Consider the following 20,764-nt stretch of genomic DNA (forward strand, 5'->3'; position numbering starts at 1 on the left):
CCCAATTCCCGGCTGGACGAAAATGTCCTACTTCTGAAAATCCTTGAAGACCGTGGTGGATCAGAGCGGTTATATAATGATACACTGAGTCACTGAAAAAGCAACAAGGCCATGCAGGCTACAGGTGGAACGGCGTCATATGAAAAACAGTATCTACTAAAGAATTATCCGTGAGAAAGTTAAAATGCTTTGTTGCTGTGGAGACAAACCTCCGGCCAGATTTGTGAAAACACAATTTGAAACTTCATCATCAGTTCCTCTGACTCATTCACTTAAAATGTTTCATATGCAAAGCGAGAGAGGGATGAAGTAGAGGGACGAAAAAACAGACGACATTTCTTGTCACTTGCGTTGTTTCTTATGGAGGTCTGCTGCTCTTTGTTTAGCCGTTTGTCACAGAGTGGTTTGGCTGCTTTGAGAGGTTTACATTAGAATGAATGTGTTTAGACTCTGGGCTAATTTCTGCATGCACGTGTGTCACTTTCACCGAGCACGTGCACACGCATTTGCCAGAAATCTGACAGCATCCAGCCCAGAGAAAAAGGGCTGTTAATGACTTGTTGGACTGAAGTGTGTGTGTGTGAGTCTTCATGTGAGGGTGTGTGTTGGACTCGAGGGGGGGATCCCAGGCTGAGAACAGAACAGCTTGGACCTCCAGCCATCCCAGGGGTCTCTGGGGCCCGACACCTGTGCTATTGCCTCACGTCAGAGGAATGAGACGTCTTAAGTCTGTGCTCCAAGCACATGTGTGTCTAAACAGGACACAGCTGCAGCCTGTGTGTGTGTGTGTGTGTGTGTGTGTGTGTGTGTGTGTGTGTGTGTGTGTGTGTGTGTGTGTGTGTGTGAGAAAGATCGAGAAATGGCCAGTCTCAATATGGTGTTGCCCTCACCTCAGAGACCAACCACCTGTGTGCCTGTATCGTATGTCTGCATGAGGGTAAGTCTGCGTGTAATGTGGTCCATCATGGGTGTGTTGGCTCTATGATACCACTGTTACATTTATCACTGTAATTATTATGCCTTTACTGCTTCCATACAGTGGATCGCCCAGGGCGCAGTGACCTTCTGTTTATAAAAGTCCACCAAGGATCACTCAATATCCTCAACAAAGCTGTTCTCTGACGTTGTACATCGCACCCAAGGGCACAAAGTTATGTATATTGACTTGGAAGGTTACAGTTTGAGAGGCCACATGAGCTGTGATGAAGTGCGAGGAAGTTTTTTCATATTTATTTTTTTATATATTAAGATATGTTATTTTGAAGATGGTTCCACGGATAAAAAATATTTTACTATTATTATTATTAATATTATTATTATTTTTTAGTAAAAACAATGATATCACTAGTAGGAGTATCAGTAAAAACAATAATGGTAGTGCTATAATGTTGATTGAATCTATTGGCAGAAAATTAATTAAAAGAAAATTAATTAAAAATTAAATTAAATTAATTAAAAGTAGCATTACAAAGCACTTTACAAATGTTTAAAACAAAAACAAAAAAACACAGCAATGGGAAAAACCCAAGTCTGTGAAATTAGATTTATAGTCAAATACCCAGCTGTGATCTTGACCCTGATTGAAATGCACTGCAGCTAGTCACATTAGTGTCGGGGATACCCATGATATCCTCAAGGTCTCTTTTTGTACCCACCGACTCATCCCAGCTGGCCCAGCCCACAGTCCAATTTTGCCAATCTGGAAAGTTTTTAATTTTCCCTCATGGGGATGCAACGCCTACAGCCATTCCAGCTAGTGCACATACCTGGAAATTTCGCAAGGGAGCAAATCGGTGCGAAGTTGCTTGTATGTATGTGGTAAATTGACTAAATTATTGGCTTCTCAGATGATTACCATGGGAATTAATGTAAATTACATCTAGTTGATATTCCTAATTACAGGAAGATGTTGAGGGCAGAGTTTTACTTTGACCTTGGCCATTGAATAAAATAAAATAAAAACTTTAGTCACATGTTACAATACATTTCCAAAATCACACAATTGCACCATTGCTCCTGAGAAAACAATCTGCTCTCAAAACATGTCTTTCTGAGAAAAGTGGAATAAATATGAGAGGACTTAGAGGAGATGTAATCGTTTCCTCTGCAGCCGGCCCCCGACGTAGGTTTCACAACAAGGCCTGATGGGGAACACATGGCGTTGCCGTGGTGACTCACAACTCTATCCACTTTTTTCTAAAGCCCCGAGGACCCTATTCGTCGACCATAACGTTTCTTGACTGCTGTCTGCAAATCAAAAGCATTCATCCCAGAGGACGTCCATCGTTAACACCTTATTTACCCAACTTTCCTATTGTGAGAATGCAGAGTTGACAGATTAGATTGATGTGGAAAACATGGTATGTGTCTGTATGTGTTTTCCAATGAGACGCTGAGGGAGATGGATTGAGCAGGAAACAGAAGGTGTCCGCAGGAGAAAAATGAGGGAAAAGTTCCACAAGGGAGGCTTGTAACGGGACATAAAATCGCCATATTTCTCAATGATCAGGGCTAAAGTATTCTTAAGTTAAGAGTCCCGTGAGGCTATAATCTTGAAGCCACAACATGAAACAGAATATCTAAGGCTTATTCTACTCATTTGGATCTTTGTTCACTTCCTTTGTCCTCGTTACAATCAACGCCATGTGCTCTGGCTGAAGATAACACATTCAGGCTACAGATGGTAGCACAAGGCCAATGTCTGCCACCTTCATACACACATAGTCGCACAAATACTGGACAACTGGCTGACTGTACTGTCAGTAGCAAAGTGTAACTAATCTCTTTGCCGCTGTAAAATGGATGAGGTGATGATGACAATATCGAGGTAATTGAATGATATAAAGAGTTCAATGTTAACTTTTATTTAATGTTGATTTTAGACAAAGTTAGACAAAAGGAGCTCCTCATTTCATACTTTGATCAGCTGTAACCAGATATATTATTAAGATGACGTTAACTTAGTTGGTTGAAAATGCAGTCTCCAGATGACGTCAACTTTGATGGCTACATCCTTAATCTCATAAAAGAAAGACTGAGACTAACGCTGCACGTCTCAGGCACAAAAGGTCAGCATCCTCACTCGAAGAAAAAAAGAAACACCATTGTCCTTGTATCGTAATGGAGAGGTAGTTCTTCCTACAGTAGTATTATAAGTGTGATAAGGAAAATCAGTAACATCAGGCTCTTATTTCATTCTAACATAAGCCTTGTTGGCCATCTTTAATGCTTGGAAGACCGGGGTTTGGATTTATGCTTAATTGTTTGCATTTTCAAACAGTATGTTCTACCTTTAAATATAAAAAAAGGCTTTTAGAATAAGGACTACCTGTGTTTGATGAACATATTGCTATCTCTGGCTGGGGTGTCTGGAGTGTAAACCTCCCCAAATCCAATAAAGAGCAGGACATAACGTCAGTGGGGAAATACAACATAGTGTTGAACACAACCTGTAACTCCACAAAATAAAGTTATCTAATGAAATGCTTCTCAGTCTGGGATTAAATTACTGCTGTGAGCTGGACATGCTAACTCAATTTAATCCAGCTGGACAAGCCTGTTGTGCTTAGTTACTGTTGCTGAATTATGATTGGGCAATTTCTGTTTGGGGGAGGAGTTCAGAGAAGGGTCAATATTCTCTTCCACGACTGAAGTACTTTATAATTACGACATCTTTAGTAAAAGTATATACCCATTTGTGCGTGTTCTCTTATGTTTGTGTATATATGTGTGTGTAATAGTGCGTGTATGACTTTTAAAGAGAGGTGCTTCTTTGTCCACACCAACAATAGTCCTCTTGTTCCAGAAACAGCACCCATCATCTTAAAATGTGAGAGTGAGACACTTTTATTGGCTTTTAAAGCCGGACCACAGCTGGGCGCAGGACAGAGGGTCAAACTCGGCTATAACAAAAAAAAGAGAAGGAGACGGTGAAAACTCAACTCTTTTGATTGAAGAGGCCGACGAAGATGTCATTGGAGAAATATGATGTGATCTTGTTATGTTAATTTAATAAATTATGGGGAATTATTTGTGTCTGAGAGCTGCAATGTGTCTGTCTTCTTGTTGGTTTGTCTTTCTGTAGTGCATCAAGGTAGCACATACGCACATTTAAAGGTGCTTTGATATTTTCTTTCTAATAACAATGGTTGTAAAGATAATGTATAATGTGAAAGTAGTCACTCATAGTGATGAACCAACAGAAAATGAACACTCTGAAGATGTCCTCGTCTCTATGGATCCTTTTAGCATCTTTCTGCTCATTGTTTTCAAAGTGAGTGACGGAGGATTTAGCAGCTAAAGAGCCAAATAAGAGCCAGGGGTTGGTGGAGACAAAAGTTAAACAGCTAAAATAATATTGAATATTAGATTTACATTCATTATGCGAAGAGAAACCTGGCTGTAAATAGATATTAATGTTAAACTATATCTGTTGGACGGGTAAATAGGCAACTGTTTGCAAATGTGTTCACCCTAACACCTTTTAAAGGTGTTAATATGTCAAGATTAAACTTTTCTTTTTCATTTTAAAGTGGTTGAGCCAAAGCTTGTTCATTTCATTCTTTACTCATTGATCTGTGTTCAGATTGTTCAGACTCTACGAGGAGTAGGAAAACAAAGAAACCACATGAGGAATGTGTAGAGATTTAACAGGCTAGTTAAGAGTCTGTGTTTCTTCTGGGCATGACTTCGAAGCCTTGCTAATTTTTAACAGGTTCACACAGTAGATGAGAGATATTTAAAAATCTCGACCCGTAGCAACAGCTATGACGTTTTGTTCCCCCTTTGCCTGATACATGGTGTATTACCACACAAACAGCTGGTGATTGTCTGTTTGTCTAAGCGTCTCCCCAGATATTTCTCCTGCTCCACAGCTTTAATTTTCATACCAGACAAAGCCAGCTGGTGATCCCCACTGAATTCCTCTTTCCAACAATCTTAAGTTTTTTAGTGATGGCAGCAGGTTTTTGCTTTCCTCCCCACCCTTCCACTTACACACACATGTACCATTGTTTTTTATCAATGCTCCACAGTTGGTAGTTCTTCCCTAATAGGCCCTGTAAAGGTCAGGGTCAGGAGAGAGGAACTACAGGGATGGATGAGGCTCCTGATTGCAGCTTTAGATTGAGGTGCTGAATGAAAACTGTCATTATGTATCATGTCTTCTGCTGATATGTGAAGCTACAACAGGCCCCTAATACAAACAGTCAGTGCCAGTAAATCAGTTCACTAATTTATCTCTCCTCTTCTACTGACAGACAATTAGTTTCTATCAGAGAAGATGAATCCTGTTTTATCAAAGTTACTGATGGAAATGCGGCTCTAATCAGTTGAGTTCAGCCTGATATAAGTTCAAACTTTATTCTTTATACACACACTATTTCATATTGAGACAGTTTTCAGGCCAAAATGTCTGCTTTGCATGCACATCATCACTGTCAGGTGAAAAATATGCATCTCAACATCAGAGACTAAGAAAAACAGCTTTTACTTCTTAAGATTTGCTTTGACAAGGTCGTATATACCAGGGGGTTGTAAACTGTCCTCATGGCCTCAAGAGGTTATGATCCTCCATACAAAGCCAGATCCTGAAAACTACCAGTACAGGCCTTTGGTAAAAATATATTCAAAGTGCTCTTTGATCTTTTCCAAACTTGCATTCCTCTCGGTGCCGTTATCCTGTCCCTGAGCAGAAAGGAAAGTACATGACAGTCATGGGCACTTGACTAAGAATGTAGGTATGGACTTGTTTTCATCAACACAGAGACCTTTGCCATTTATAGCTGCAGCCAAACACACAGACGATGTTGTTCCCACAAAAACAGAGAGCGTCTATATTAAAAAAAGATCAGTGGACTGTCATTGTGCTCAGCTTCCAGAGACATGTGTCATTTCCTGTTCTACATCAGCTGTAGCAGCTTTTCCCATGGTGGAAAGGACAGTGTCTTTCCATCTGCATAGTGTCTATTATGGTTGCACTTCCATGTCTTCTGTCTCTTTTTTCCTCTGGATGTTTCTTTATCTCTCCATATCCACTGTATAGGATGAGGCGAGACAGTGAGCTCATGCAGATGGACGCTACTGTTCTCTAAGCCAAAGTTTCTTTTTCTCCATAAAACTCGGTGCCACTCCCTGCTTCTGAGAACTGAAGACGGAAAGACTCCCAGCACAAAAGACAGCATTGATCTGCTAAACGTGTTTTCTGTTGAGGATGCAGGGTGCCTTGTTTCTGATGCTGCCCTGGTTTTTCATGCTTTAGATGCCACATACTGCCCTGCTTTACAACACCAGATACTGCAGCTTGCTGGACTTGGGATTCTTATCCCTTTATTTGACCATATTTTCTTTTCCTTGTAGAGATGCCAACTCTGTTGTGAGATTACGATTGCGCCCATGTCTTGTGAACTACTTCAGATGCTTTGTGTGCCTAATTTATTTTCTCGTAACCCCCTTTTAGTGTTGCTTGTTTTCTTTTTTAAGACCGAATCTCAGAAGTACAATCCACTAATGATGCAAAGGAACAATGAGGACTTTTGGAAGTGGGGAGCTTGATATTTTTCTGCCCACCTCAAATGCGCCCTATGCCAGTGACGTGGGTGGTGAGGCTGGAGAGTCAGCTTGCCAAATCTCCGCTCTCCACCCAAAGCAGAAAGCCCATGTAATTAATATACTATATATATATATTATATATATATACTATATATTCAGCCCCATTAAACAATCTGTTTCATTCTCTCTCTCTCTCTCTCTCTCTCTCTCTCTCTCTCTCTCTCTCTCTCTCTCTCTCTCTCTCTCTCTCTCTCTCTCTCTCTATATCCATCTTTTGGCTCAAAGTTTCACTTTGTCTATAATGGTACATAAAAATGGGGATTCTGGCATTCATTCATTCATAAAGTACCTCAAATGACCTCCTTTCCTCAGAAACATAATCCATTTCCAGTGCAACAAGCTATAAACACAAGGTTTTTTGGTTACAAACAATTGCTTATTCATCCATCCAACAGACAAAAAGCACTATCAGTCTTTATTCATAGTCAAGTGTTGGTTCACCTAATAAATAAAGTTCAATACTGTTGTGAACTCTAATTTGGTCTCCACCAACTCCTGAGGGATTATCTGGCTCTTAAATTGCTAAATATTAGTTAGTTGCTAACTTTGTCTGTCTGCTGTTTGGTGTTGTTGAGCTTTATGGGTTTTAGACCTTTCTTTTGCAGAAAATAGTTGCTGGCTGTGAAAGAAAATCCCACTGATGAGAGAGAAAATCAAAACAGTAAAGTTGCGGGCCAGAACACTACAACAATGGGTGGGAAAATGCTGAAATGTTCTGCAGAGCTGAGGTAAAATAATGAATTGGACATGGTACTGATGATACTCAAATAAAAGACTCCCACTAGCACGTAGAGTAGCCACACCAAGATGTTGACATGACTACACCATTTACCCATTAACAACCATCACCTAATCAGACAGCTGTGTCATGTCTCAGCCAATCCGGACAGCTGCAATGGATCAGTTTGACCCATTCAGTGAAGCGTACATCGCCAGGACTCTCCTCAGGGGAAAGATTTGGATGGAATGGAGATAGACGTAAAGCAGAGAGACACTAGAGGGATAAACACATCTGTGAGAATCCATCTCGGTTTCCATTATATTCACAAACAAGTACATGATTTGGGTCATGCATATACTGCAAGGGGAGAAGTTTATTTGGAGAAAGACTCTTAGGCCTTGGGAAGTGCAAACAATGCCAAGGTTTGATTGCTTACGGAGAGCTCTTCACTCTCGGGATTAATAAAGTATCTATCTATCTATCTATCTATCTATCTATCTATCTATCTATCTATCTATCTATCTATCTATCTATCTATCTATCTATCTGTCTATCTATCCATCCATCCATCCATCTATCTATCTATCTATCTATCTATCTATCTATCTATCTGTCTATCTATCTGTCTGTCTGTCTGTCTGTCTGTCTATCTATCTATCTATCTATCTATCTATCTATCTATCTATCTATCTATCTATCTATACATCTATCTGTCTATCTGTCTATCTATCTATCTGTCTATCTATCTATCTATCTATCTATCTGTCTATCTGTCTGTGTCATTATCACTTTGTCACTGAATGATCAAAATCCTTTTCTTCACATCCAGCTGATGCAGAGCAACAGTGAGAGAGAGAGAGAGAGAGAGAGAGAGAGAGATAGAGAGAGAGAGTGAGAGAGAGAGAGAGAGAGTGTGAGAGAGAGAGAGAGAGAGAGAGAGAGAGAGAGAGAGAGAGAGAGAGAGAGGGAGAGAGGGAGAGGGAGGAGGGGGAAGCGAAAGGTGGTCTGCTGATCCTGTCATCCGACTTTTGCATTCTTTAGATTTGGAATGTGGAACTTCCTCTCTCTGCGCCTCCTTACAGGGTTTCCTGCACCAAAAGGTCAGACCTACAGTAAAGTTGGTCCGGTACATTCTCAGTGCATGCCAAAGTACCATTCCTTTCGTCACTTCTGTATTTTTTTGCCTCCCTCAGGGGCTGCTCTTTACTGGCAGATGGGGACTTTTAGAAGAGTCCACTTTAGTCCTTGAGCTTAAAACATAACACGGCTGAACTGAGACATTTATAATTCCCATGAGCACTCTATTACAAGATAAAAGGAACAAAGGAAACGGGCTAGTTTATTATCTGAAAAGATTGTCTTTGAAACATACTGAAGGTCGCATTACTTCATATGTAAGATGTTCTGTCCCATAGAAATACAGTTTACATATTACTAAACATGCACAACAGGGTTCAGGACTGTGACCAGAGACCAGGTCCACATTCAGAGTTCTGTCTGTGGTTAGGTTAAGGCAATAAAAGCACTTTGGTTAGGGTTAGAGGAATATTGTGGTTTCAGTCAAATATTATAAATAAGTTTTTAAGTCTCTTCAGTCACTACAACCCTTCCTGAACATTATTAGTAAGTGCTACCAGTGCCTAAACATAACCATCCAAATGTAACAATGCTGTAGTCCGTAGGTCTTCAACAGAAGGTCCGCAACCCCCAGGGGGTCCGTGGAGATACTGCAGGGGGGGGTCGCAAAATAGTTTGTAGATAAAGCAACTTTGATTTATAAAAATTATTTTTTCTATAATCTTTTTTTTTTTTGTACATTCACATCCTCCCCACCCCCGTCGCACAGAACTCCGACAGCACCCCCCCCCCCTTCGTTTGAAGCAGGGGGTCCCTGCTCCATGCTACACCAGTTTGGGAGTCCTTGGCCTGAAAAACATTGAAGACCCCTGCTGTAGTTACTAGAAGCGGATATTGAATTGCAAAATCGAATATTTTTGGCGAAAAACTAATGAAATATGTCAATAAAAAGTTACTGAAGCATTTAGTTTAGTGTTAATTCATTTATGATTGATCAATATTTGACTTATCATGTCAATAGGAAACGTAATCCGGCCAACATTATGTTTACCTCAAAATGTTTCTGATGTTGCTAATTTTAGTTGTATATATTTCTAGGAGATATGATTGTTTTTACAACAGGTTGTTATTGTGGCCTTACTAACAGCAGGTTAATCGAATGATGACTTTAAATATGATATAATGCCTTCAGTTTCGAACATTTTTTAAGTTCCACGACTGCATTTTGCACAGTTGTGACGCCATCGCAGCCACAAACAAATCTTTTAAATAGCATGAAAATCAATGAAGAAACTACATTCTTCAGGGAGATATAAAGGGGTCCAAGCACTCAACCCAGTGCCAGAACCATACCAATCTGACTACTTTTTCTTGGTTTATATTATTGTGTTAGATCTTTGTTGAAAGTTAAACCTACTCCAATTCTTGTCCAGATGTTCTTCCATGCTCAGCCAGCAGGGGCAGCACAGTACTGAAGGCATGCTTAGTGTAGCTAAGATTTTGGAGGTCTTTATGTCAGCTCCTCTACAAGCCTGTGTGTACTTAGATTAGTCAGAACCCACTTCTCTATTCAAAGCACGTTTCATCACAGATGAAACCCTGTTTGTTTTTTCACTCCTAAACACGTCTGGCCAATTGTTGTAGAGAGTAGGCGTTGGCTGTCTGATTCTGAAAGTTACAACACTTTACGGATGTGGAAGCACCAGTCCAACGATGAGAAAGCTATCTGATGATCTTGGCAGCGCGTGTCTGAAGCATAAAGCAGCCTTTAGTCACGCAGAACCCCGGTCACTCACTCTCAGCTTGTTATCTCAATATGTTTAGTCTATGTCTGTGTCTTGAGTTCAAACCCCTGGTCCCTCTCTCTCCTTTCTGTCTTTCATTTGTCTATCTAATGGATCCCCCACACTCCAGAAACTCCTTCCACTCTGACCCCCTCTTTAGGGGGTTAATGGTGTGAATTACATCACTTAAACTGTACGGAAGTGTGATAAGCATTTCTAACTAATGAGTTTCAGCAGCACAGTCTTCCATATGGCTGAATGCCCATGACTCACACGTTCACATGATCCAACATATATATATTGCATTGTTGTGATACTTTAATTTCTTAGAAAAGGCCATGATCACACATGATGGATGCTCTCATATAATCTACATTTTCTTGCTGTTAACAAATACCATTAAAAGAATAAAACCATGACAATGTGTCAGTCCCTCTCTAAAAATGTTTTCAGACTTCCCAACACTGTCTGTGTCGCCAGGCACATTGGTTCCAACAGAAGTTTTATTTTTTGGAAAGAAGGCTACTTCCTCAGCTGATCACTGTAGTTTTTGAGTGTGAACATATTAGAATGAGCATATTTAAATATATTTGGTCTAATAAATAGCCTATTTGTATTGTTTGAAATATAACTGCAGGTGCATCCCCTTGTGAGAGCTTCGACGGCTCAATCTATTTTTAGAAATCATATGATGATGGACAGGTGTGCGCTGGTCGGCTTTGAGTCTGTTGTTATCATCAAGTATAACACAATTAAAAAAAATATATATGTATGTGTTGCAAATGGCTTATTATGTTCATTTAGGCTGCAGGTAGTGTGGCCGATTTAGTTAACGTGCATATTCCCCGACCACCGACCCCATCGACCAACTGATTTGTGAAGAGTGAGTATAATTTCCGTCGACCAAGATATATATGTGATCATGGCCTTGTTTGGTTTTATCAGGTAGAGCTGGTTAACACAGGTTAAGGAAGATATAGACAGAAATAGAGAGGGGGGGGGGGGGGGGGGAGAGGTTTTCAAAGCTATTTGAAACAGTAGTTACAGTAAGGGACTTACCCTGCCACCCTTCTCTGGGAAACATTTACAGCCTCCGCTGCAGTCTCTTCCTCCACATGGGCCACTGTGCTTCTTCCCACCCTGTCAGACACAAAACAGACAACATGAAGGTTAGAGTCGGGCTATTAGAGGTCACGGTATAGCTGTCCCATACACAGGAAATGTAAAACATTTTGCTCTCCACTTCATTCACAAAAACACAGTAGAGATGTGTCAATGTGTTGTTGCTTTCTTTCCCCTTTGTGCAATAAATGGGACACAGTGTGGGATAAATTGTTGTTTACTGTAGGTGAGACCGGCTGTGTTTGTGTACACTGTGGTTTGTAAATACACTTGTTGTTTATGTGTGGAAGATTGTTTAAGTGTTGTCTGCACTGTTGTGTATATTGGTCTGGTGTGCAGAGAGGATGTTTTGGATGTGGTTCGGATGACTCATGACGGACGTGCAGACATAATGGATGTGCATACAAGTCCTATTCATCAGATGGGCTGGGTCCAGCCATTGACGGGTACAATTTTTCTTTAGAGGTCTGCATACCAACAAAACCACCCACCATCACAAGCCGATCTGTGCTCGACATGATAAGCACACACACAGCCCGTCAGGGGTCAGTGTGGACATGACATGATCAAAGAGAGCAGTCACACAAACGGGGTTTCCCAACTCGCAGGTCAGAGGTGTCGAGATCCTAAGCTAGCTGAGATAGCTTGAGTCATTAATTAAGACAGAATGGCATCTTGGAGAATTTTTCTGTTCATGTGGTGTTTCAAATCAAAATCACATGCAAAACCCAAGTGATTCGGATCTTGTGCCACGACCGCATTTCTTACTCATCAGAAGCAGAAGCAAATCAGTTTGAACCCTTGACAAAACTCTAGCACAACATAGCACGTTGAGAGCCACACCTTTACCCTCAATGCTGCAAAACAGACGCACAAAAAGATATCAGCTCAAATTCATTGCTGAAACAAATCTGTGGGTTAATCAGTGACTGCTTCGACCCCCCAGCACAGTTTAAATGCTTTTGCACAGTTTTAGATGCTCCATTGAACTTTTCATCATTGTGCCTGAGAGTGATTAGTAATTAAACGGACACATACTGTAGATAGCGTGTATTCAACTCCATATTTCCAAAAGTTCAGGGGTTCTCAAATGTTTTGGGGCCAGGGACCCCTTACAGGGGATTAATACCATTAATCCCCTGTAAGGGGACTCTTAGATCTCAAACTAATTGTTTCATAAAACCTTTCAAGCTAAATACATCAGACTTGTTTAATAGTGATGAACAGAAACACATTTCAATTTGAATCATGTTAATACCACTTATATACTTTTAAACAGATGGTCATTTTATTAATTTTCAAATTGCATTTGGACTTGACAACATTTTAAAAGCTTTTAGAAAATGAACAGTATCAAGACTGACATAGTTCCCAAAGTGGGGTCCACTTTGGGAATCATTGGTTTAGAGAAGTGGGTGAAAAGGCCCTTTAGTGCCTTTCAATTAGCATGTATGAGTGAAACTTCAATACATTAGATTTGTATAGTGCTTTTCAGGGCACCCAAAGTCGCTTTGACTAGACATGCAGAGAGGCTCCATGTTTCTGGTTATGACGTCTCTCTCTTGTGTCTGCCTACGTGCTCCACCTACACAGCCATACCATAGCAAATGCCTCAATACGCTCTCCTCTCCCTTGTTAAAAACGGCCACTTTATGCCCACATTGGCAACAAAACGACGTATAAAGAATCAGAATAATTCTCCCTCCTCACTTTGACAGCAGATCCCAGCAGTCTCTCTTACAAAGGCCACATTGAGACTGTCCTCGCACACAAAGACCTTCTTTTACTATAGAGACGTCGTCCTTTAATGATCCCCTATCTCCAAAACAAAAAGACCCTCTTCCACTCCTTTAAGGAATGCACAAAGCTGCATTTCTTGGTTAACTACCAGTGGATCTGAGGGGTTCTTTTCAAACCACTGTTTGATATAGCTAAGACATGCTGCGATGGGTTTAATGTAGCCTGCATGCGATGGTGGAGGACTCAAACAGCATTCGTTACTTATATCCTTAGTATTGAAATTCTAAGTTATAAGAGGGTATCCAGACCAAGCCTCCTCTGCAGGGGGAATACCTTTCTGTTCATTTCATTTGGAGACAAAAAGAGAACGTCATATCGCCCCAATAAGGATGAAACAGAGTCACGGCATGACCTTTCTGCACAATGAGGTGGAAGTCTAAAAACCCAGACAATAGACTGCATCATCTCCGGACAGACACACAAAGGAATGGCTCCCATAAAGGCAATTACACATTATGGAGCTATGCAACATCAATTAAACAGTTTACAGGCTCAAAATAGATGATGGCTGTTTCAACAGAGGAAAATAGGAACGTGCTACAGTATCCTGTTTTCTCCACCCATCCTCACAATGACCCACTCTATGTCAAAATCACCTTTTCCAGAGATACTGCGTGGTACACCTTGGATGATTATGTGTGGCTGCATTTATTTGGATTATTGCAGCAAATCTGTAAAGAGTACAACAACAATCCGCAATGTCAAGAAAAAAACCAGTCAAATATTTATACAATTGATAAAGTTCACAAACTTGCAGCCTTATAGTTCAACCATTTTCTATCTCCTCTTTCTCAGGCATCACTGCAATTCTTCTCGTGTCTCTCGATCTCGTTTACGGTAAGGCTCCCCGGTGTTGATCATCTTTCATGTGCTGTGAACTACCTTCAGTGATCTGGAACGTCCACTGCAGTCATCTGCTATTCTTCAAAACTGCAATCATGTGCATAAACGTAAACATGCTTTCCACAAAAAAACCACCCACTCTTCATATATAAATTAACCTGTGCATTTGTGTAGACCACACACAAAAGCAAAATAAGTAATAAAAAACGTTCCATAGAAGATAAATTAGAAAAATAGGCCAAGAAACAACTTGTTGTTTTCCTCTTAGAGCCAAAATGATGTCTCCTGAGCCAAATCAAATCCTATTCCTCTCTTGCCAAGTTCCCCAGTTTTTAAGTGTGTTTGGGGTGTGCATACAAGTGTATCCGTCGCTATTAGCAGAGTTACAAGAAGGAAGCATTATTGTGAAAAACAATTAAGAGATGCATCATCAGGAGGAAATCTACCATTTCCCTTAAAGAAACTCCTTTAGGGAATTAAACTTATTTGCCGTCATAGAGTTCAGAGAGTTCAGCCAACCCACAGCGCCTTACCCTAAACACAAGTTAATATTTATAACTTAAATCAGTCTGTAAAAATAGAGCCAGTGAGGTCGTGTTTGTATGATAGATGTATGTTACTGATCTCTACGTGTGTGTGTGTGTGTGTGTGTGTGTGTGTGTGTGTGTGTGTGTACGTATGTATGTAGTTTGTGTAGGGGCGTATACTGTATACACAAGCCATTCTCATGTGATATTTTTGTATTTTCCATCTACCTGCCTTTAGTAGTGTTTCCTACTTGCACACTATCAGAGTGCTGTGAGAAGATAACCTTGACTGAGTTCTTTAAATAGTTCAAGGTCTTCAGGCCACAGTGCTCAGATTAATGCCTTTCTTAATGAGGAATGTTGTTTTTGTTTCCTCCCTGTTCTTTGTGGCTGCACTGGTGCCTTGCTCCAAATGTCCTTCAATGTACAGTAAATTACATAAAACCAGCTGGGTCAACAGAACACTCCGTTTCTTTTGGTCCTGCTCGTACATATACTAACATTATTGATATTAATGCTATTAGAGACTTATGACTATGACTATGACTTATGTATGTAGAGTTTATTTTGCTTAGTACAGAGACAAGTGATGCAGTATGCTGGTGATTGATTACATATATATATATACAAGTGATTTTATATGTTGTTATTGAGAAAAATGCATATTAAGATGTGCTGATATGAGAGAGTAATGGACCAGCTGGACACATTGCCATCTTGTCTACTATTCCATTATTATCTATTCCTGGATAATGTTCCTTAGCTCTTAAATCACTTGTCTACAAAGAACATGTCCCACAATATCTTTTATAATTTTATAGTACGTTGGATCATAATTGTTGCAGTGGTTAAATACAGTAACTGCAGTTTAATAGCATTCAATTATATTTATACTGATTTTATGTTTGAACTACACCAAAATAAGATTTTAATGAACAGTCAGCCAATCAGAGATGAGTATTTTCCATGAATTGGAGTTGAGATTGTTAAAATAATTCTGATTTATTGTTGTATAAATTGCTAAAGGCCCTGTCACACATGACAGAAATGTACGCCGGCGCATACGAAAATTTGTCAGTCCAAATACGTCCAACTTTTCATCGCATCGGAAAAGTGAACATATACAGATACGCATGTCTAACCTATTGATAGCGCATCACTTCCTAATACAAAATGTATCAGACGAATGCCCAACGAATGCATAAGATATACAAAAATATGGCGTGTACAAAATATCGGCAACACGCTGGTTTGCGTTGATATAAGATAAGGTATAAGTAGTATTCGTTAAGAGCTCACTGTGTTACGCTGATATTTTGAGCATGTTCAAAATGACCGGACGTACCCGACTTGTGCTTCATAAGATATGCAGACGTTACGTGACGTTAGACATACATGAATACGGAATACGTAGTTGAATATTTACCTACGTAAATATAGTTTGTGAATACCTACGTGACTACGTTAGAGGTACGTTAGATATAGGCTACGTCGGCTGACGGTGAACCCTACAGCCAACTTATTGATAACGAGTGGATACCCTATTCCTACCTTATGTTAAGATTATCCCTGACGACGGAGTAACTTATCAAACGTGTTTCTACAGTACAGCTAGCGTTTAGCATGTTACCCGTTCTCCAGCATCAGCATGACGTGAACCAGATGGCACTTTTCCAGCTCCGTTGGTCAGACGCTCTGATACGTTTTAAATAAGTAAGTGATACGCTATCAATGTCTGACATACGTATAATAATTCGTTATGTATTCGTTATGTATACGTCAGCTACAACACCGCTGTGGAAATGTTGGACGTATTTGGACTCTGACAAATCTTGAGCTAATTTTCATATATGCTGGCATGTTTCTGCCATACGGAGCTGTGTATGTCTGGCGTGTTCGGAGTAACATCTGCGTCCTTCAAACGATCACAACTTACCTTTAATTTATATCAACCTATTGCCGATATTTCGTATGCACCGGCATACGTTTCTGTCATACGGATATGTGTGACAGGGCCTTTAGTTTCCTGGACTAAAACAACAAATTGAGAAGGAGCACTTCATTTACTCTTGTCCAGTACGGAAGCTATAAAAAAATGTTTAATAATTAAATAATTGATAACTTTATAAAATGTCAATAAATGTCAAAATATGCTCAAGATCCAAGAGTCCAAAGAGATGTCTTTAAATGGCCTGTTTGTCAGAACATAAACGATATTCATTCATTTATACGACAAATGGATTTGTATAAATGCCTTTATAAATTACAAATTATGAATTGGTCTATTGCAGGGGTCACTAACAGGCGGACCACGGTCCGAGTCCGGACCCAGACGCTGACCTATCCGGACCCGGACCTATAATCACTAAATTATTAAGGGATTTTCAACTTTGACGGGGCGCTTCTATTTTAACCGGCGCAGCTTTTCTCGTTTTTAAGCCACTGGTTTAGCGGTTCAGGAAACTCACAGACCAATTACATGCGCGTTAAGCCATCCCACGTGATGCTACTCAGCCAATCAAATCTGTGCATTCCAATCGGCAAACATTACGACTCTAAATACAGACAGATGAGAAGTGAGAGGCGAGTGACAGACGAGTCAGCGATACAGGGAGAGAAGACGGAGAAAGGGAGAGAAACACTGACGAAGAGACGAGTGAGCGGCAGACAGGGAGAGAAAATAATGTTGCTGATGTTTGGTTTGTCTGTGGTCAGCTTGAGTCACTGTAATGTATACAGAAGGTTTACCAGAGACATTAACACTTCCTAACACTTCCTGTCGATGTCAAAAGCAGCAAAAACCAACACAGCATCTCAACCACAAGAAAAGGACGGAAAATTAAGTAAAAAAAAACTGAAGTCAAATGATAAATACAGATGCAGGGAAATAATGCCAGATTTTGAGAGGGAGGCTACTTATGGCTTTGGCCTTCAACTAGAGCCTACTAAACTCAAGAGACCGAAAACAGAAGGTTTAAAATATTGATGTTATACCAGAGCAATCAGGAAACCGCATGATGATAACTACAATCATTAGACGAAATGGACCCATAACACTTAAGGTTGAAATAAATCACAAATGCTACCAAGAGAGACACAAACAGAGAAATTGAGTTCAAAATATATTTTTTTACTTATGTTAATGCAGATTAGTGCATGAAACAACCATGAATGGAATCCAGAGAATGCATCGGGAAGCTTCTCGTCTATGAAATGAAACGGCAAACGGGGCATAAAACACACACATAAAAAGAGAAGGAGGCAGATTTGAGTCCATGATGTCGACACACAGCTGTACATTCCGCATCTCCCCCGGTAAATTACTCACTTAAACATCCCATGATCCCAAGAGATTAATAATAAACTAAAAACATAATTCAGAAATGTGCGTGAAGGCCTTGACTTAAAGGAGTGACGTTGTTGTGACACAGAAGGACGCATTTCAGACAAAGTCATTAAATCTCCTGTTTCCACCAGTCATTTTATTATAAAACCACCATGTTTTGTTTGCAGATCTGCAGCCAATGATTAGCACTCTATTTAGCACACAGCTAGTATTTCTTATTTACTGTTTTTTAAACATTCAATCATTCACCGATCAACCTTGGAAAGAAAGATCTCAGTTTCTGAGTTTTCACACATGAAACGAAACAGTAAAGCATAAACAGTGTTTGTGTGAACCCCCCCGTGTTTGAAGTATCAAATGAACAGAGATCACAGACTATTGCAGGTCAGGATGAGTGTTTGATCTACAATTGGTGATGACACCGTTTGTACCGTCAGTAACTCACCCTATAAGGAGTGGAGGACAGACTGAGGAGAGAGTATGAATCGGTAATGATGGCTCTGAAGGCTACTTGAGAAAACAGAAACCAAATCCAACTACAAGGAAACCTGTGATCATAAGTGGTTGATCTTTGGGCTTTTTTGTCAGAGGCTGTTGCTCATCCTTAATAAAGGATCTGACCTGCAGCCTTTCCACTTTGACCTTGGCCAAGAGGAATGCTTAATCCATGCCAGTTCCCTTTTACAACCACTTGTCGGGTATACTGAACCCTCAGAGGGCTGCTGCCGTCGTCACCTAACTTCAAAAGACATGACTAACATAAAGAAACCTCCGGACTCAAGAGGAGCAGGCATGGGAAAACCAATATGATGACGATACTGAAGAGTTGGAGGTATCTGGACAAAAGCAACTCTGATTAAATTAGTCATACCTGGTAAATTTGAGGGTTTCAGAGTAGAGGTTAGATCTAGCTGATGCACACACTGGTTGAGGTTTTCTGAACTCTCAAATAAGGATTACTATTGGTCACAAAGACCAAGTTTCCTCGTATTGTGCCAAAACTGTGCTTACAGTAATGGTGTAACCTTTTCTCGCTGGTCTTGTCAAGGAAATGGTACCATATCAAGGGCGTAACTTACACTGGGAATGGGGGGATTACATTTAAACATTCTGTTATTGAGTTCCCCTCCACTTTAGTTTCAGGTTAGTTTTCAAACAAAAACAAAGGAAGGAAAGAAGGGGAACTTTTATGGAATGAAACGGCAATCATTTTGATTGTGTGGGTCTGTGTGCGTATACATTCAGACACTGTATGTCAGACCATCTGTCACTGTTATGATGAGCGAAGGTAGCAGCTGCCCTTCTTCACACTAATGATAAGAAAGCGCAAACATGGTGAATTTGAAACACCTGGCCACTTTCAACAAGACGCTCTGAGAAGGGGAATTCATGTGATGGAAATACACTGTGTGATATGCCTTGATGCCTATCTGCACTACATCTCAATGTCAGTGGTGAGACTCAATCTGCACTGGGTGTGTGATACTCCCTTCGCCAGCTGAGAACGATCTCTGTAAGCATATAAGCCAGAGTTAACATCTGAATCAAGAAGCAACTGAAAATATTAGGTCAGTTTTAATCATAGAAAACATTTGTGGCCATGCTAGTGGTGAGGGAATTTGGATGACAATTTCAGTCAGTTGGTTGGTTAATCAACTACTTTGGTATGATAATGGATTATCATAACATTTGAGGATGGTTCCTAAAGACTTTTATGATCCCCTGACTTTGCATATTTTCGGTTTCTTACTGAAAAGTCTTGAGTATTGAGTGGATTGCCAGGAAACTTTGAACAGACATTCATGTTCTCCTCAGGATGAATTGTAGTAACTTTTAACTTTTTATCATCAGGTCAAAATCTTGATTTGTTTAATACTTGCCAAATATGTGCAAAACTAATGACATTTGTTACTAAAAAAAAATCTAATAACTTTCTTCACTGTAGAGTTGTTACATAGTTCCAAGTTTTTGTCCTCCCTTTAAAGCACTAGTTTCGGTTGATGACATCTGCCCAACAGTAAGGCCTTTATGCTGTGGTTCAAGGCCTGTTTTGTAAAAAAGAGAAAGATCTTGAACAATATCTTTGAATGACTTCACTGCACTGTTTGCAGCCTCCTCCTTTGTGGAATTTGTGTGAGGACATTCTTGTTTCGTTAGATAAAAAGAGGAAAGAAGCATGTCTAAATGATCACTGTGACTGTAAGTGGGAAGGGATAAACATAAAACTGCAAATGTGTGAGCGTACATATAGGAGTTGGAGACCAAATTGTGCCATCATTGTTAGTGTTAGAAATGTTTCCCTCACAGAATAAATCAAGAAAATGATGACAATACAGAGGAATATGTAGAAATGCTCGATAACTATTGTGCTTATTCAACAATCTATTTACTTATTCATTTATTTTAAACACAATAATTCCTCTTGTATTCTGCCTTTCAGATTGAGTCTTCATTTGAAAAAAAAAATGGCTAAACCAAAACGGCTTAAAAAGTAGGCTAGCGTGTCAAAAGGAGGAGTTTATACTCTCTGTGCTGCTTCAGCTTCCGGCAATAGTCCCACACAGAATTGAATCAAATAATCAAATTCCAAATGTAAAACAAACACACTCACAAAACAGTTAGAAAGACACACACACACACACATCTATACATACAGAAGCCAGAAAAACCAAACATAAAACATAACCGTGTTTGTGTTGGCCATTACTGAGCCGTGTCTTGATATAACACCAGATGTCCCAAAGGCCTCCATTATGTTGATAAGGGAAGTTCTCGTGCCGGCCATAATGGAGCTCACAGATTTCATACTTGATATTCAGTACAGCTTGTCGGCACCGTTGCTTCTTTACAGCTAATTCTGCTTCCTGTCACACCACCATCAACTTCCTGTTTGGAGAGGTTGAGTGCTACAATCTCTGTGAGCACTCATGAAAAC

General features: G+C 40.0%; 1 protein-coding gene across 4 annotated transcripts in view; it reads right to left on the reverse strand.

Annotated features, from left to right (window-relative positions):
- Positions 1 to 20,764, reverse strand: part of col4a2 (collagen, type IV, alpha 2) — a 70,944-nt gene that overhangs the window by 33,094 nt on the left and 17,086 nt on the right. For all 4 annotated transcript variants that reach the window (XM_029458956.1, XM_029458957.1, XM_029458958.1 and 1 more), the window contains one exon: positions 11,251 to 11,331. In XM_029458956.1, the coding sequence (XP_029314816.1) occupies positions 11,251 to 11,331 (81 nt within the window). The remainder of the gene's footprint in view (positions 1 to 11,250; positions 11,332 to 20,764) is intronic.

This window comes from Cottoperca gobio, chromosome 21 (genome assembly GCF_900634415.1).
Source record: "Cottoperca gobio chromosome 21, fCotGob3.1, whole genome shotgun sequence".
Taxonomy (NCBI): domain Eukaryota; kingdom Metazoa; phylum Chordata; class Actinopteri; order Perciformes; family Bovichtidae; genus Cottoperca; species Cottoperca gobio.